The following is a 15,820-nucleotide window of genomic DNA, read 5'->3' on the forward strand; positions in this document are numbered from 1 at the left end:
AATTGAAAATTTAATAAAAATTATTATCAAACTAGAGGGAAAAATGTTTGAAATTAAACCATTCAAATGGTACTCTCACCTGGAGGATATGTTGACTTTCACCTGCATGACTGGGGACTCCTTCAGAATCATTGGAACTCCTTGGATTCACCTGAGTGTTAGGAGGCTCCACAGAGAAAACAGGAAACAGGGGTCTGAGAAACCAGAACTCCCTGTTAAGAGACCCACCCGCTAAGCACACCTCATAGTTGTAAGCCTGGGATAGAGATCCAGCACCAGGATCCGCAGAGTTCTCCTGAGAATCAGGTCCTCCTCTGATGGTCTTCTGCTGGTTCCCTCACTGCGAGAATTGAAGTTACAGGGAACCAGGCAGAGGGCCTTCTTGGCAGTGGCAGACTGCCGGTGTAATGCCCTCCCTTCAGATGTCAAGGAGATAAAGAACTACACAGCTTTTAGAAGACATCTGAAAGCAGCCCTGTTTCGGGAAGTTTTTAATGTTTGATGTTTTATTATGTTTTAATATATTCTGTAAACCGCCCAGAGGGGCTTGGGAAACGCAGACGGATGGTGGGGCATAAATATTATTATTAATATTAATATTTCTGTTTAAGAGGTAAAGAGAGGCTTGGAATAAAGTAGAATTCCCAGTCCCAATATATACTTTCGAGAGTGAGAGTCACTTTTACTAATTGAATTGGGTTCCATGTTCATACAAGTAGGAGCCCATAACTAAATGCTGCATGGATTAGTCAAGCGGTTTCGTGCCCCCCACAAAACCTCACTCCCCTTCCCCATGCGAAATTCATTCTCTGGCTTCATCTTCCACACTCCTGGCTGTGGCTCCCATTTCTCTTTTTCCATTTTCTCTGTTGCTTCTTCCACCATTTCTGGAGATCCTTCCCTTATATAAATGCAGGATGGAAAATAAAACACACTGCCAAGTTTCCAGCCAATTCATTGAACCGTTTCCAAACGATGAGTCATGGAACTTATTGCCCACACCCATTTCTCATCATAATGGTGGAAGGTGATTCAGCAAAATCATCCTTAACCAAAGTGCCATCGCTATGACCCTTACCTATAAATCTTTCTCATCTCCTTTGGTCCCCATTCATTTTTGCTCCTAACAGACGCACATGCTTAACTGTAATTTTCCAATTTACTCTCTTTAACCAGCATTCAGTCTCTCTCCACCCAACATTCTCCTCAGTCCTTCTCTGCTTTACTTTTTCTCACAGCAGGCACAAACTGAGCATGTGTGGGAGACACCCTTATGAAATCCCATTGACTAGCATTGGCCATAACAATGCATTTTAATAACAACTACAAATATGTTACTCTGCTATTAAGCTTGATACAGTACAAACATAGAAATATTCTGGGGAGTGTGGGTCCCAGCAAAGTCTATGGAAGAAAAATGCATAGCACCTGTCAACACGTCGTTCAAGTTCCTTGTCAAAGAGCTAATTTCTTAAATATGAGCCATTTCTTATCCTTCCTATCCCAAATTTAGCATAGACTTTCCTCAGACATATATTTCCTACACTTCCAAGTTTCTGTAAGGCCATTTTCCAACTAAACACTGTAGGACCTACTCCTTCCATCAGAGAGCCATGGCTCACTGGTTGTCCATCAGCTTTGCAGTTAGTCCCAGGTTCAATCCCTTGCATCCTTAGGTAGGTCGGCAGAGATCCCTGTCTGAAATCCTGGGGAGCAGCTGCCAGTCAGTGTAGACAATACTGCGATAGAGCACCACTGGTCTGCATCAGTACAAGGCAGTTCACTCTGCTAATTCTTATTGTCATCCCACTGCCCCATTTAATTATTATAATGACACCATGTGATCCAGCCAACTAACCCTTAACATATTAGCAGTTCAAATGGCAAAACAGAACACAATGAGAGTCCAGATTGAGTTTGTTTGAAATGAAAACTGTTTTAAAAGTCTGGGTCAATAAAAAAGCTCTCAATCCAGCACCAAAAAGGCCATGAAGATGGTTCTGGGCAAGTCTCCCTTGGGAGGCCACTCCGCAGATGGGTGCAACTACCAAGAGTCCCTATAAACAATTTATATAACCGGGAAGCCCGTTTCATAAAGGGCCCCTGTGTGCATGTAAGCTGTCTTAGACACATTAGGGGTATATTCTAGTACACACAGCTGTATATGCAGCAACTGTGATTAGTACATAGCATTTTGAGCTAAGTTTAATACAGAGAAGACTCAACAATAAGGTAACAAAGGAACATAAGAAGAATAGGATGTAGAGTAAGAAGGAAACAATTCTGACATGGATTTGAAATAAAATTAAAAACTGAAGCCCTGTCTCTCTAGTCACTGTATATATTATCAACAAAGAACAACGGAAGAAGAACATCTGATGTTATTAATAACCAAGCAAAAGGCATTATTAATCACAAGTTAACTGACTGGCATAATCCCTCACCTTTTTCTCTGATTCTTTTTCTTCCACCAGATTAGGAATATCTTGGGAAGCAGACGGAGGGGTCTGGTTCACATTGAGGTTTGGGTCCCCCACAGAAAAAACAGGAATGAGGGGCCTGAGGAATCTGAACTCGCTGCTCAAGGACCCACCGGTTAAGCACACATCGTAGTGGTAACTCCTGGAAAGAGACCCGCTCTGAGAATCGCCACAGTTCTCTGGGATGTCGGGTCTGGCAGGTGGGAAGTGAGGAGGGGCAGCGATAAAACTTTCCCTGGGATCCCTCCTGCAGATCTTGATGGCAGCAAAGGAAACAATGCAAACGAGGAACACAAAGGAGACTGCAGCCAGGCAGATCACCAAATACAAGGTCAAGGTCCCATCTTCTTCGTGTTCCTCTTTACTGACCTCCACAGCCTTCATATAAGGATCCGAAAAGCCACCCACGGGAAGGACATGGAGCATGGCAGTGCTGCTCTGGGGAGGGAGCCCGTTGTCCCTGACCACTATCAGGAGTCTCTGCTTGCTGGTGTCTCGCTCGCTCAGGGCTCTCCTGGTTCTCACTTCCCCATTCTGGGCTCCTATGCTGAAAAGACCAGGGTCTGTGGCCTTCAGCAGCTCATAGGAAAGCCACGAGTTCTGGCCAGAATCTCCATCCACAGCCACCACCTTGGTGACCAGGTAGCCGGCCTCCATTGACTTGGGGACCAGCTCATTGCAGGGGGATGTGCTGTTCTGAAGAGGGTAGAGGAAGAAGGGAGCGTTGTCGTTTTCGTCTATGATAATGACTCGAACACTAACTTCTGAGCTGAGAGGAGGAGACCCTCCATCTGTAGCCCTCACCGTCACTTTGAAATCTTTGATCTGCTCGTAATCCAGAGATCGGAGGGCATACAGATTTCCACTTTCAGAGTTGACTGAGATGTAAGAGGCCACAAGGCCATCAGTGCCCTTTCCAGGCAAAAGGGAGTAGGTGACCTTGGCATTCTTCTCGGTGTCCATATCAGCAGCACGGACTGAGCCAATGAGCAGTCCTGGAATATTGTTTTCCCGTATCTGCATTTCACATGAAGACTTTTCAAATACTGGAGGGTTGTCGTTGACATCTGAGATCTGAACGTTAATAATTCTTGTTGAAGTGAGCCTGGGGGAGCCATGGTCTACGGCTGTGATGGTGATATTATACTCTGAGACCTTCTCTCTGTCCAAGGGACTTTGGACCACAAGCTGGTAATAGTTATTCATAGTGGATTTTAACATAAAAGGAAGATTTACCTCCACAGAGCACATGGTTCTGCCATTGTCTCCGGAGTCTCGGTCTGTGACAGTGAAGAGAGCCACAAGTGTCTCCAGGGGAGAATCCTCTGCCAAAGGACTAGTGATGGATATGACGGACACTTCAGGGACATTGTCATTCACATCCTCAGTCTCTACCAGGACCTTGCAATGACCTGAAAGACCCCCTCCATCTGTTGCTCTGATGCTCATGCCATAACTGGTTTCTTTTTCATAATCAAGCTCACCAGAAAGGGTGATTTCCCCCGTGATTTCATTTAGGTGAAATAGATCATATATTTCTTCAGGCACTCTGTAGAATGAATAGGCAATCTCTGCATTTGAACCAAAATCCAAATCTGTAGCTTCCATTTTGAAGACCAGAGTACCCTGTGGGCTGTTTTCCTTTAACCTTACTTTATACTCAGAATGAGTAAACTGTGGGGAATTATCATTATTGTCAAGAACATCAATATTTATTTTAACTGTCCCTGTTCTCTGTGGTTCCCCTCCATCCACAGCTGTGAGAGTCAGTCCAAAGTGTGAGTCCTTCTCCCTGTCCAGTGGCTTCTCCAGGACAAGATCCACATACTTGTTTCCATCCTCATCACTTTTAACATCAAGCCGGAAATGTTTATTGGGACTGAGAGTGTAGTTTTGGATGTTATTTATCCCCAGGTCCTCATCTCGGGCAGAGTCCAAGGGGAAATGTGTATTTGGAGAGACATTTTCAGGAATTTCCAGATCAAATGCCTTCTTAGAAAATTTCGGGACATTATCATTCACATCTTCTATCTTGATTTCAATACTGAAGATCTTTAAGGGATTTTGCAACACAATTTCAGACTGCAATAAGCAAGGATCAGTCTGGCCACATAATGTTTCTCGGTCTATTTTATCATTTATCAACAAATTCCCAGAATGGGTATCCATATGAAAATATTGCTTACTGTTCTTAGAAACCAGCTGGGCTCTGCGAGCAGAGAGCTCCCCTTTCCCCAGTTTCAAATCCTCCAGCACGTTAGCCACCAAAGACCCCCTTTTCTTTTCTTCAGGCACAGAATAGTGAAGTAAAATACTCAGCGCTCCAGGAAGACAAAGGAAAAGCAAAAAATACAGACCTTGTTCCTTTCTGTAGCTGTCTCCCATGGCTCAAGAATCTCTGGCCAAAAGATGAAGTTTCTGACAGTCATCCAATGATAATCTCTGCTGCTGTAGAAATGAATTTGATGCTGCCGTGTTGATGCCTTTGCTGTGCTGTATGTTATCTCTTTATTGCGTATGAAAGTCACCCATCCTTTGTTCCAGCCACCTTTTTGCTCATGGCTTCCTGTGAGTTCCTTCACAAAATTCTGAATTCCAGTTCATGTCTTTGCCTGTACTACCACCGTGTGGCTGAGCAAAGAAAAGCCACCAAGATTCAGTAAATAACACTGAATGCAGTGCACATTATACTGAACAGGAAAAGTTCAGACTCACAGTTTCTCTGTTCATAAAAGACTGTTTTATTACTAGGAAGATGCCTCTTTTCCATATGAATGAATGCAAATATCACAAAACAAAGCATTACCTTCTATAGTTCTTCTACACTGTTGTGCATGGGATTCAATCTAATATGCGGAAATTCAAGATGCACAGCACATATGGTGCTCTTGTGGAACAATCTCCCTCCTTCCCACCTCAATCAAACATTTTGCAATAAAGAAATTGACAGGAAAACACCTTGGAAAATGTAGGGTTACTATTGCTTGATTCAAGTGCCATATGGCTTTCACACAGGGAATGTAGCAGGCTATGAATATCTACATAAGTATTAGGATAATAACACCATATCAATTTATATACACAGCTTTTTTTTTTTCCTCACTTCTCGCCCCTCCCCCTTTTATTAATTTCTTTCTTTCTTTCTTTTAAGTAGTAAGAATGAATGATCAATAAACTGGTCATATGGAAGCAACCTGCATCTCAGCTTTTGCATGACACCCCCTCCCATACAGAGAGTTTAAAGAGGTTATGAAGTTATTCTATAGCAAGCACATCAAACCACAAAACTATAAATATGAAAGTGTATATCCCTCTATGCAAGGGCAGAAAGAACAATATCAGAATACGACGACACAGGTAAACTGAACAGGCAAAATATGGGAAGAATTTCAAATTCACATTCAGATTTCCTGCACTCATCTGAATTCAGGCTTGCACCTCACAGATATAGGGGGACCAAACTAGAGAGAGAAAAGGTTATTAATTGAAAGATAATTATTTGAAAATCATTAATAGTTGGTATTTAACTCAGAGTAGGTTGGCTAAGATTTATAAAACAGAATCAGATAAATGTTGGAAGTGTAAAGAAACGGAGGGAACTTTTTTCACATGTGGTGGACATGTAAAAAGGTAAAAGTATATGGGGAAATTGAAAATTGAAAAAAATGTTTAAAACTACTTTCACACACACACACACACACACACACACACACACCAGTGTCATTTTTGTTGGGAAAAACCCACACTAAAATTCCTGGGTGTCAGAAAAGGTTATTTATATATGCAACAATTGTGGTCCGTGCTTTTTTAGCCCCAAAATGGAAAATGTGCTAGGTCCCAACTAAAGAGGATCAGCAACTTAAGTTGACAGGATATGCAGAACGTGCAGATTTAACACAGAGAATAAGAGAGCAAGAAGAACATACATTTTAAAAAAGAGTGGAAAACATTTATTGAATATATGAAAAATGTCTTTATACAGCTGAAAACACTGGCAGCACTAAGATAAATTCAATAGAGAAAATAATTTTTGATGGAGTTAAAAGTGGAAAACTTATTTGAATGCTTATAGTAAAATAGGGATATGAAAAATGAATCATGGAAGGAGAAGGGAAGTCATGGGATATTTTAAATACTTGGTTGAAAATGTAAAATTGAAAATTTAATAAAAATTATTATCAAACTAGAGGGAAAAATGTTTGAAATTAAACCATTCAAATGGTACTCTCACCTGGAGGATATGTTGACTTTCACCTGCATGACTGGGGACTCCTTCAGAATCATTGGAACTCCTTGGATTCACCTGAGTGTTAGGAGGCTCCACAGAGAAAACAGGAAACAGGGGTCTGAGAAACCGGAACTCCCTGTTCAGAGACCCACCAGCTAAGCACACCTCATAGTTGTAAGCCTGGGATAGAGATCCAGCACCAGAATCTGCAGAGTTCTCCTGAGAATCAGGTCCTCCTCTGATGGTCTTCTGCTGGTTCCCTCACTGCGAGAATTGAAGTTACAGGGAACCAGGCAGAGGGCCTTCTTGGCAATGGCAGACTGCCTGTGTGATGCCCTCCCTTCAGATGTCAAGGAGATAAAGAACTACACAGCTTTTAGAAGACATCTGAAAGCAGCCCTGTTTCGGGAAGTTTTTAATGTTTGATGTTTTATTATGTTTTAATATATTCTGTAAACCGCCCAGAGGGGCTTGGGAAACGCAGACGGATGGTGGGGCATAAATATTATTATTAATATTAATATTTCTGTTTAAGAGGTAAAGAGAGGCTTGGAATAAAGTAGAATTCCCAGTCCCAATGTATACTTTCGAGAGTGAGAGTCACTTTTACTAATTGAATTGGGTTCCATGTTCATACAAGTAGGAGCCCATAACTAAATGCTGCATGGATTAGTCAAGCGGTTTCGTGCCCCCCACAAAACCTCACTCCCCTTCCCCATGCGAAATTCATTCTCTGGCTTCATCTTCCACACTCCTGGCTGTGGCTCCCATTTCTCTTTTTCCATTTTCTCTGTTGCTTCTTCCACCATTTCTGGAGATCCTTCCCTTATATAAATGCAGGATGGAAAATAAAACACACTGCCAAGTTTCCAGCCAATTCATTGAACCGTTTCCAAACGATGAGTCATGGAACTTATTGCCCACACCCATTTCTCATCATAATGGTGGAAGGTGATTCAGCAAAATCATCCTTAACCAAAGTGCCATCGCTATGACCCTTACCTATAAATCTTTCTCATCTCCTTTGGTCCCCATTCATTTTTGCTCCTAACAGACGCACATGCTTAACTGTAATTTTCCAATTTACTCTCTTTAACCAGCATTCAGTCTCTCTCCACCCAACATTCTCCTCAGTCCTTCTCTGCTTTACTTTTTCTCACAGCAGGCACAAACTGAGCATGTGTGGGAGACACCCTTATGAAATCCCATTGACTAGCATTGGCCATAACAATGCATTTTAATAACAACTACAAATATGTTACTCTGCTATTAAGCTTGATACAGTACAAACATAGAAATATTCTGGGGAGTGTGGGTCCCAGCAAAGTCTATGGAAGAAAAATGCATAGCACCTGTCAACACGTCGTTCAAGTTCCTTGTCAAAGAGCTAATTTCTTAAATATGAGCCATTTCTTATCCTTCCTATCCCAAATTTAGCATAGACTTTCCTCAGACATATATTTCCTACACTTCCAAGTTTCTGTAAGGCCATTTTCCAACTAAACACTGTAGGACCTACTCCTTGCATCAGAGAGCCATGGCTCACTGGTTGTCCATCAGCTTTGCAGTTAGTCCCAGGTTCAATCCCTTGCATCCTTAGGTAGGTCGGCAGAGATCCCTGTCTGAAATCCTGGGGAGCAGCTGCCAGTCAGTGTAGACAATACTGCGATAGAGCACCACTGGTCTGCATCAGTACAAGGCAGTTCACTCTGCTAATTCTTATTGTCATCCCACTGCCCCATTTAATTATTATAATGACACCATGTGAACCAGCCAACTAACCCTTAACATATTAGCAGTTCAAATGGCAAAACAGAACACAATGAGAGTCCAGATTGAGTTTGTTTGAAATGAAAACTGTTTTAAAAGTCTGGGTCAATAAAAAAGCTCTCAATCCAGCACCAAAAAGGCCATGAAGATGGTTCTGGGCAAGTCTCCCTTGGGAGGCCACTCCGCAGATGGGTGCAACTACCAAGAGTCCCTATAAACAATTTATATAACCGGGAAGTCCGTTTCATAAAGGGCCCCTGTGTGCATGTAAGCTGTCTTAGACACATTAGGGGTATATTCTAGTACACACAGCTGTATATGCAGCAACTGTGATTAGTACATAGCATTTTGAGCTAAGTTTAATACAGAGAAGACTCAACAATAAGTGAACAAAGGAACAGAAGAAGAATAGGATGTAGAGTAAGAAGGAAACAATTCTGACATGGATTTGAAATAAAATAAAAAACTGAAGCCCTGTCTCTCTAGTCACTGTATATATTATCCACAAAGAACAATGGAAGAAAAACATCTGATGTTATTAATAACGAAGCAAAAGGCATTATTAATCACAAGTTAACTCACTGGCATGATCCCTCACCTTTTTCTCTGATTCTTTTTCTTCCACCAGATTAGGAATATCTTGGGAAGCAGACGGAGGGGTCTGGTTCACATTGAGGTTTGGGTCCCCCACAGAAAAAACAGGAATGAGGGGCCTGAGGAACCTGAACTCGCTGCTCAAGGACCCACCGGTTAAGCACACATCGTAGTGGTAACTCCTGGAAAGAGACCCGCTCTGAGAATCGCCACCGTTCTCTGGGATGTCAGGTCTGGCAGGTGGGAAGTGAGGAGGGGCAGCGATAAAACTTTCCCTGGGATCCCTCCTGCAGATCTTGATGGCAGCAAAGGAAACAATGCAAACAAGGAACACAAAGGAGACTGCAGCCAGGCAGATCACCAAGTACAAGGTCAAGGTCCCATCTTCTTCGTGTTCCTCTTTACTGACCTCCGCAGCCTTCATATAAGGATCCGAAAAGCCACCCACGGGAAGGACATGGAGCATGGCAGTGCTGCTCTGGGGAGGGAGCCCGTTGTCCCTGACCACTATCAGGAGTCTCTGCTTGCTGGTGTCTCGCTCGCTCAGGGCTCTCCTGGTTCTCACTTCCCCATTCTGGGCTCCTATGCTGAAAAGACCAGGGTCTGTGGCCTTCAGCAGCTCATAGGAAAGCCACGAGTTCTGGCCAGAATCTCCATCCACAGCCACCACCTTGGTGACCAAGTAGCCGGCCTCCACCGACTTGGGCACCAGCTCATTGCAGGGGGATGTGCTGTTCTGAAGAGGGTAGAGGAAGAAGGGAGCGTTGTCGTTTTCGTCTAGGATAATGACTCGAACAGTAACTTCTGAGCTGAGAGGAGGAGACCCTCCATCTGTAGCCCTCACCGTCACTTTGAAATCTTTGATCTGCTCGTAATCCAGAGATCGGAGGGCATACAGATTTCCGCTTTCAGAGTTGACTGAGATGTAAGAGGCCACAAGGCTATCAGTGACCTTCCCAGGCAAAAGGGAGTAGGTGACCTTGGCATTCTTCTCAGTGTCCAGATCAGCAGCAACTACTGAGCCAATCAGCAATCCTGGAATATTGTTTTCCCGTATCTGCATTTCACATGAAGACTTTTCAAATACTGGAGGGTTGTCGTTGACATCTGAGATCTGAACGTTAATAATTCTTGTTGAAGTGAGCCTGGGGGTGCCCTGGTCAACAGCTGTGATGGTGATATTATATTCCGGGACCTTCTCTCTGTCTAAGGGACTTTGGACCACAAGCTGGTAATAGTTATTCATAGTGGATTTTAACATAAAAGGAAGGTTTGCCTCCACAGAGCACATGGTTCTGCCATTGTCTCCGGAGTCTCGGTCTGTGACAGTGAAGAGAGCCACAAGTGTCTCAAGGGGAGAATCCTCTGCCAAAGGACTAGTGATGGATATGACGGACACTTCAGGGACATTGTCATTCACATCCTCAGTCTCTACCAGGACCTTGCAATGACCTGAAAGACCCCCTCCATCTGTTGCTCTGATGCTCATGCCATAGCTGGTTTCTTTTTCATAATCAAGCTGACCAGAAAGGGTGATTTCCCCCGTGATTTCATTTAGGTGAAACAGATCATATATTTTTTCTGGTACCCGGTGGAATGAGTAGGTGATCTGTGCATTTGAACCAAAATCCAAATCTGTAGCTCCCACTTTGAAGACCAGAGCACCCTGTTGGCTGTTTTCCTTTAACCTTACTTTATATTCTGAATGAGTAAACTCTGGGGAATTGTCATTGATGTCAAGAACATCAATATTTATTTTAACTGTCCCTGTTCTCTGTGGTTCCCCTCCATCCACAGCTGTGAGAGTCAGTCCAAAGTGTGAGTCCTTCTCCCTGTCCAGTGGCTTCTCCAGGACAAGATCCACATACTTGTTTCCATCCTCATCACTTTTAACATCAAGCCGAAAATGTTCATTGGGACTGAGAGTGTAGTTTTGGATGTTATTTATCCCCAGGTCCTCATCTCGGGCAGAGTCCAAGGGGAAATGTGTATTTGGAGAGACATTTTCAGGAATTTCCAAATCAAATGCCTTCTTAGAAAATTTCGGGACATTATCATTCACATCTTCTATCTTGATTTCAATACTGAAGATCTTTAAGGGATTTTGCAACACAATTTCAGACTGTAATAAGCAAGGATCAGTTTGGCCACATAATGTTTCTCGGTCTATTTTATCATTTATCAACAAATTCCCGGAATGGGTATCCATATGAAAATATTGCTTACTGTTCTTAGAAACCAGCTGGGCTCTGTGAGCAGAGAGCTCCCCTGTTCCCAGTTTCAAATCCTCCAGCACATTAGCCACCAAAGACCCCCTTTTCTTTTCTTCAGGCACAGAATAGTGAAGTAAAATACTCAGCGCTCCAGGAAGACAAAGGAAAAGCAAAAAATACAGACCTTGTTCCTTTCTGTAGCCGTCTCCCATGGCTCAAGAATCTCTGGCCAAAAGATGAAGTTTCTGACAGTCATCCAATGATAATCTCTGCTGCTGTGGAAATGAATTTGATGCTGCCGTGTTGATGCCTTTGCTGTGCTTTATGTTATCTCTTTATCGCATATGAAAGTCACCCGTCCTTTGTTCCAGCCACCTTTTTGCTCATGGCTTCCTGTGAGTTCCTTCACAAAATTCTGAATTCCAGTTCATGTCTTTGCCTGTACTACCACCGTGTGGCTGAGCAAAGAAAAGCCACTAAGATTCAGTAAATAACACTGAATGCAGTGCACATTATACTGAACAGGAAAGCTTCAGATTCACAGTTTCTCTGTTCATAAAATACTGTTTTATTACTAGGAAGATGCCTCTTTTCCATATGAATGAATGCAAATATCACAAAATTACCTTCTATAGTTCTTCTACATTGTTGTGCATGGGATTCTATCTAATACGTGGAAATTCAAGATGCACAGTACATATGGTGCTCTTGTGGAACAATCTCCCTCCCTGGCCCTCAATCAAACAGTTTGCAGTGAGGAAAACGACACGAAAATACCTTGGAAAGTGTATGATAACTTTTGCTTGATGCCATATGGCCTGCACACAGAGAATGTAGCAGGCTATTAATATGTATGTATAGATTACAATATGGGAGTGCATTATATTGATTTTTTCTATTTTTTTCTTACACACAGCATTGTTCTTCTTTTTCCTCATTCCCCTCTTTTTTTCTTTGTATCACTTTATTTCTTTTTTTAAAAAGTAGTAAACTGGTCATCTGAAAGCAACCTGTATCTCAGCTTTTGAGTGACACCCCCCTCCCATACAGAGTGTTTAAAGGGGTTATGAAGTTATTCTATAGCACATCAAACCACAAAAATATTAATATGAAAGTGTATATTCCTCTATGCAAGGACAGAAACAACAATATCAGAATACAAGGACACAGGTAAACTGAGCAGAATTGATAAAGTAGAATTTCAAACCCGCATTCATATTTTGTGCACTATGCTGAATTCAGGCTACCACCTCACAGATACAAGGGGAGCAAACTAGAGAGAAAAAATGAAATTAAACCATACTAAAAGGATTCAAATGCTGAACTCACCTGGATAATGTTTTGACTTTCACCTGCATGACTTGGGACTCCTTCAGAATCATTGGAACTCCTTGGATTCACCTGAGTGTTAGGAGGCTCCACAGAGAAAACAGGAAACAGGGGCCTGAGAAACCGGAACTCGCTGTTCAGAGACCCACCAGCTAAGCACACCTCATAGTTGTAAGCCTGGGATAGAGATCCAGCACCAGAATCCACAGAGTTCTCCTGAGAATCAGGTCCCACCGGGAAATTGGCTCCAGAGTTGTAGGTTCCTATGAACTTTTCACGTTTCTGCAACTTGATTACAACAAACGCCACTACAGAAATGAGAAAGATGCTTGAGATGGCAGCCAAGCAGATGATCAAATACATCGTCAGGCTGGGGTCTTCCTCCTCCACTGTTTCCTCCTTTGGGAGAGCCACACTTTTCAGATAAGGGTCAGAGAAGCCGTCCACTAGAAGGATTCTGAGCGTGGCAGAGGTGGACTGGGGAGGATGGCCGTTGTCTCGGACCACCACAATCAGATTCTGCTTGAAGCTATCTCGGTTGCTGACCGGCCTCAGGGTGGTCACTTCTCCATTCTGGGCCCCCACCGTGAACAAACCCGGCTCTGTGGCCTTCAGCAGTTGGTAGGAAAGCCAAGAGTTCTGGCCAGAATCCCTGTCCACAGCCACCACCTTGGTGACCAGGTAGCCAGTCTCTGCCCCTCGGGGAACCAGGTCATTCGAGGGGGAAGTGCCATTCTGGAGAGGGTAGAGGATGAAGGGGGCATTGTCATTTTCATCCACGACCTGAACGCGGATGGGAACTTCTGAGCTCAGTGGAGGGGAACCTGAATCCACAGCCCTCACCGTCACCTGGAAATCTTTTACTTCCTCATAATCCAGAGACCGGATGGCATACAGGTTCCCCGTTTCAGAGTTGATGGAGATGTAAGAGGATGTGGGGCCATCATTGACCTTCCCAGGCAAAAGTGAGTAGGTCACTTTGGCATTCTGCGCTGTGTCCAGATCAACAGCATGGACCAAATTGATCAGAAGACCAGGAATATTGTTTTCTCTTAACTGCATTTGATAGAATGGCTTTTCAAACACTGGAGGGTTGTCATTGACATCTGAGATTTGAACATGAAGTATTCTTGTGGAAGTGAGTCTGGGAGAGCCTCTGTCTGTGGCTGTGATAGTAATATTATATTCACTGACTTTTTCTCTGTCCAGTGGTTGTTGGGTCACCAGCTGGTAATAGTTGTTCTCGGTGGGTTTAAGCACAAATGGCAAGTTGACTTCAGTGGTGCAGGCAGTTCTGCCACTGTCTCCAGAGTCCACATCTGTGACACTGAAAAGGGCCACCACTGTGTCTGGGGGAGAGTCCTCAGGTAAGGGACTGGTGATGGAAGTGATGGTAATCTCTGGAGCATTGTCGTTCTCATCCTCAATCTCTACAATGACTTTACAGTAAGCAGAAAGGCCTCCTCCATCTGTAGCTCTTATGTTGATCTTATAATTTGTATTTTCTTCATAATCAATTATTCCTGCAGTAGTAAGCTCCCCGGAATATTTGTTTAACTTAAATGATCTGACGACATTTTCTGGCACTTGGCTGAATGAATAAGTGATGTGAGCATTGGTACCAAGATCCCTGTCAGTGGCTTCAACTTTGGTGACCAGCGTATCCAATGGGCTATTTTCCTTTAGTTTCACTTTGTACTCAAATTGTGGAAACTGAGGCAAATTATCATTAGCATCCAGAACATCAATAATAATTTGCACTGTTCCAGTTCTTTTTGGGATTCCTCCATCAACTGCTGACAGAATCAGGGAAATCTGTGGATTCACCTCACGGTCTAGTGGTTTCTCTAACACCAGTTCCGCGTATTTGCTACCATCACTGTGACTTTTCACATGAAGCCTAAAATGTTCATTAGGACTAAGGGTGTAGTTCTGAACAGCATTTTCTCCTTTGTCTTCATCTTCTGCACTTTCCAAAGGAAATCTCATATCCGCAGGAGTCTGCTCAGATATTTCAAAAATAAATTGATTTTTAGAGAATTTGGGGGAATTATCATTCACATCCTCTATCTGAACTTCAATTCTGTGCAGCTGCAATGGCTTTTCCAGCACAATTTCAGACAGTAGAAGACAAGGATCATTCTGACCACACAGGGACTCCCGATCTATTTTATCCTTTACTGTCACATCCCCAGAATGAGGATCCAGCTGGAAATACTGCTTGGAGCTCTTAGAAACCAGCCGTGCTCTCCGAGCAGACAGCTCCTTTGCATCCACTCTCAAATCTTTTAGCACATTCACTACCAGAGACCCACTTTTCTCCTCTTCTGGCACTGAATAGAGGAAGGACTCACACATGGCTATGCATGCACAGAGACACAGGGAAAAAGACCAAACTTGCCTGATCTTGAGATGCAATTCCATTCTCCCAGCCTCTCCTCCTGAAATGCAAGGCATTGTCCTCTTGTCTATTCTAAGGCGTGTCTCTTCTTAACTGTATTTTTCTTCTGAATGTGACACTGTGTCCTGCTTATTCCTACTGGAATTTCTGAAGACTGGCTTGCAATAGGGGTCTGCTGTTTTTCCTGTGCTGATTCCTTTGTCTAATGGCTACAGCTCTTGAGGAGAGCAACTGCTGCTCCCCAATTTCCTTCTTTTATCTTGTGCAATACCACCACCTTGTGTTTGAACTATGTTATGGCGTTACAAAAAACAAAAGATTTTCCAGAATATGAGCATCCATGTGGAGAGGCAAGAGAGCAGCCACCCCAATGAAACATAAACCCCATATTCCCAGCTTTCTTTCTATTTAAGAATTTCTAGCATCTTTAGAACCTGAGATATGAAATACAGTAACACATACATTTTTCTCCTTTTGATGATGATGACAATTTGGTGAGGAATTATAGTATTATCACCCTACATTTGCTTCCATGAGTTCCTGCAGACACAATATGGGCTGTACGATTTGTGTCCAGCTAAGTCATTCACAGTGTACACTCACTGAAATCAATGCGCATGATCTTTTTTTTTTTTTTACATCCATTGGTCTCAGTGGGACCGCTTTGAGTTCCACTTAGAACCTTGTTCCTGCTCCCAAAATTATTATGTCATGTTTTATATTTCTTAGGCTGCTGAAACCTCCCAATGTTTGTTCCCCCAACACACACCCCCATCACACCTAACCTACCCCACAGGGCTGCTGG

At 43.1% G+C, this 15,820-nt stretch overlaps 1 protein-coding gene and 2 pseudogenes across 3 annotated transcripts; all 3 read right to left on the reverse strand.

Moving 5' to 3' along the window:
• Positions 1-2,117: 2,117 nt before the first annotated feature.
• On the reverse strand, positions 2,118-5,084 carry LOC308481914 (protocadherin beta-16 pseudogene; annotated as a pseudogene). The gene has a single exon. The product of its transcript is annotated as a protocadherin beta-16 pseudogene (transcript).
• A 3,435-nt stretch (positions 5,085-8,519) lies between these two features.
• LOC308481918 (protocadherin beta-16-like) lies at positions 8,520-11,832 on the reverse strand. Its single transcript, XM_081014746.1, has one exon. The coding sequence runs from the start codon at positions 11,495-11,497 to the stop codon at positions 9,041-9,043; it is 2,457 nt and encodes an 818-aa protein (XP_080870872.1). The 5' UTR covers positions 11,498-11,832; the 3' UTR covers positions 8,520-9,040.
• A 755-nt stretch (positions 11,833-12,587) lies between these two features.
• Positions 12,588-14,972, reverse strand: LOC308481850 (protocadherin beta-16 pseudogene; annotated as a pseudogene). Its single transcript has one exon. The product of its transcript is annotated as a protocadherin beta-16 pseudogene (transcript).
• Between the last annotated feature and the right edge of the window lie 848 nt (positions 14,973-15,820).

This window comes from Podarcis pityusensis, assembly GCF_964106645.2.
Source record: "Podarcis pityusensis genome assembly, chromosome: 7".
NCBI lineage: Eukaryota > Metazoa > Chordata > Lepidosauria > Squamata > Lacertidae > Podarcis > Podarcis pityusensis.

Excerpts from the sequence above, each read along its gene's own strand:
- LOC308481918 (XM_081014746.1), bottom strand. The coding sequence starts at position 11,497 with ATGGGAGACGGCTACAGAAAGGAACAAGGTCTGTATTTTTTGCTTTTC.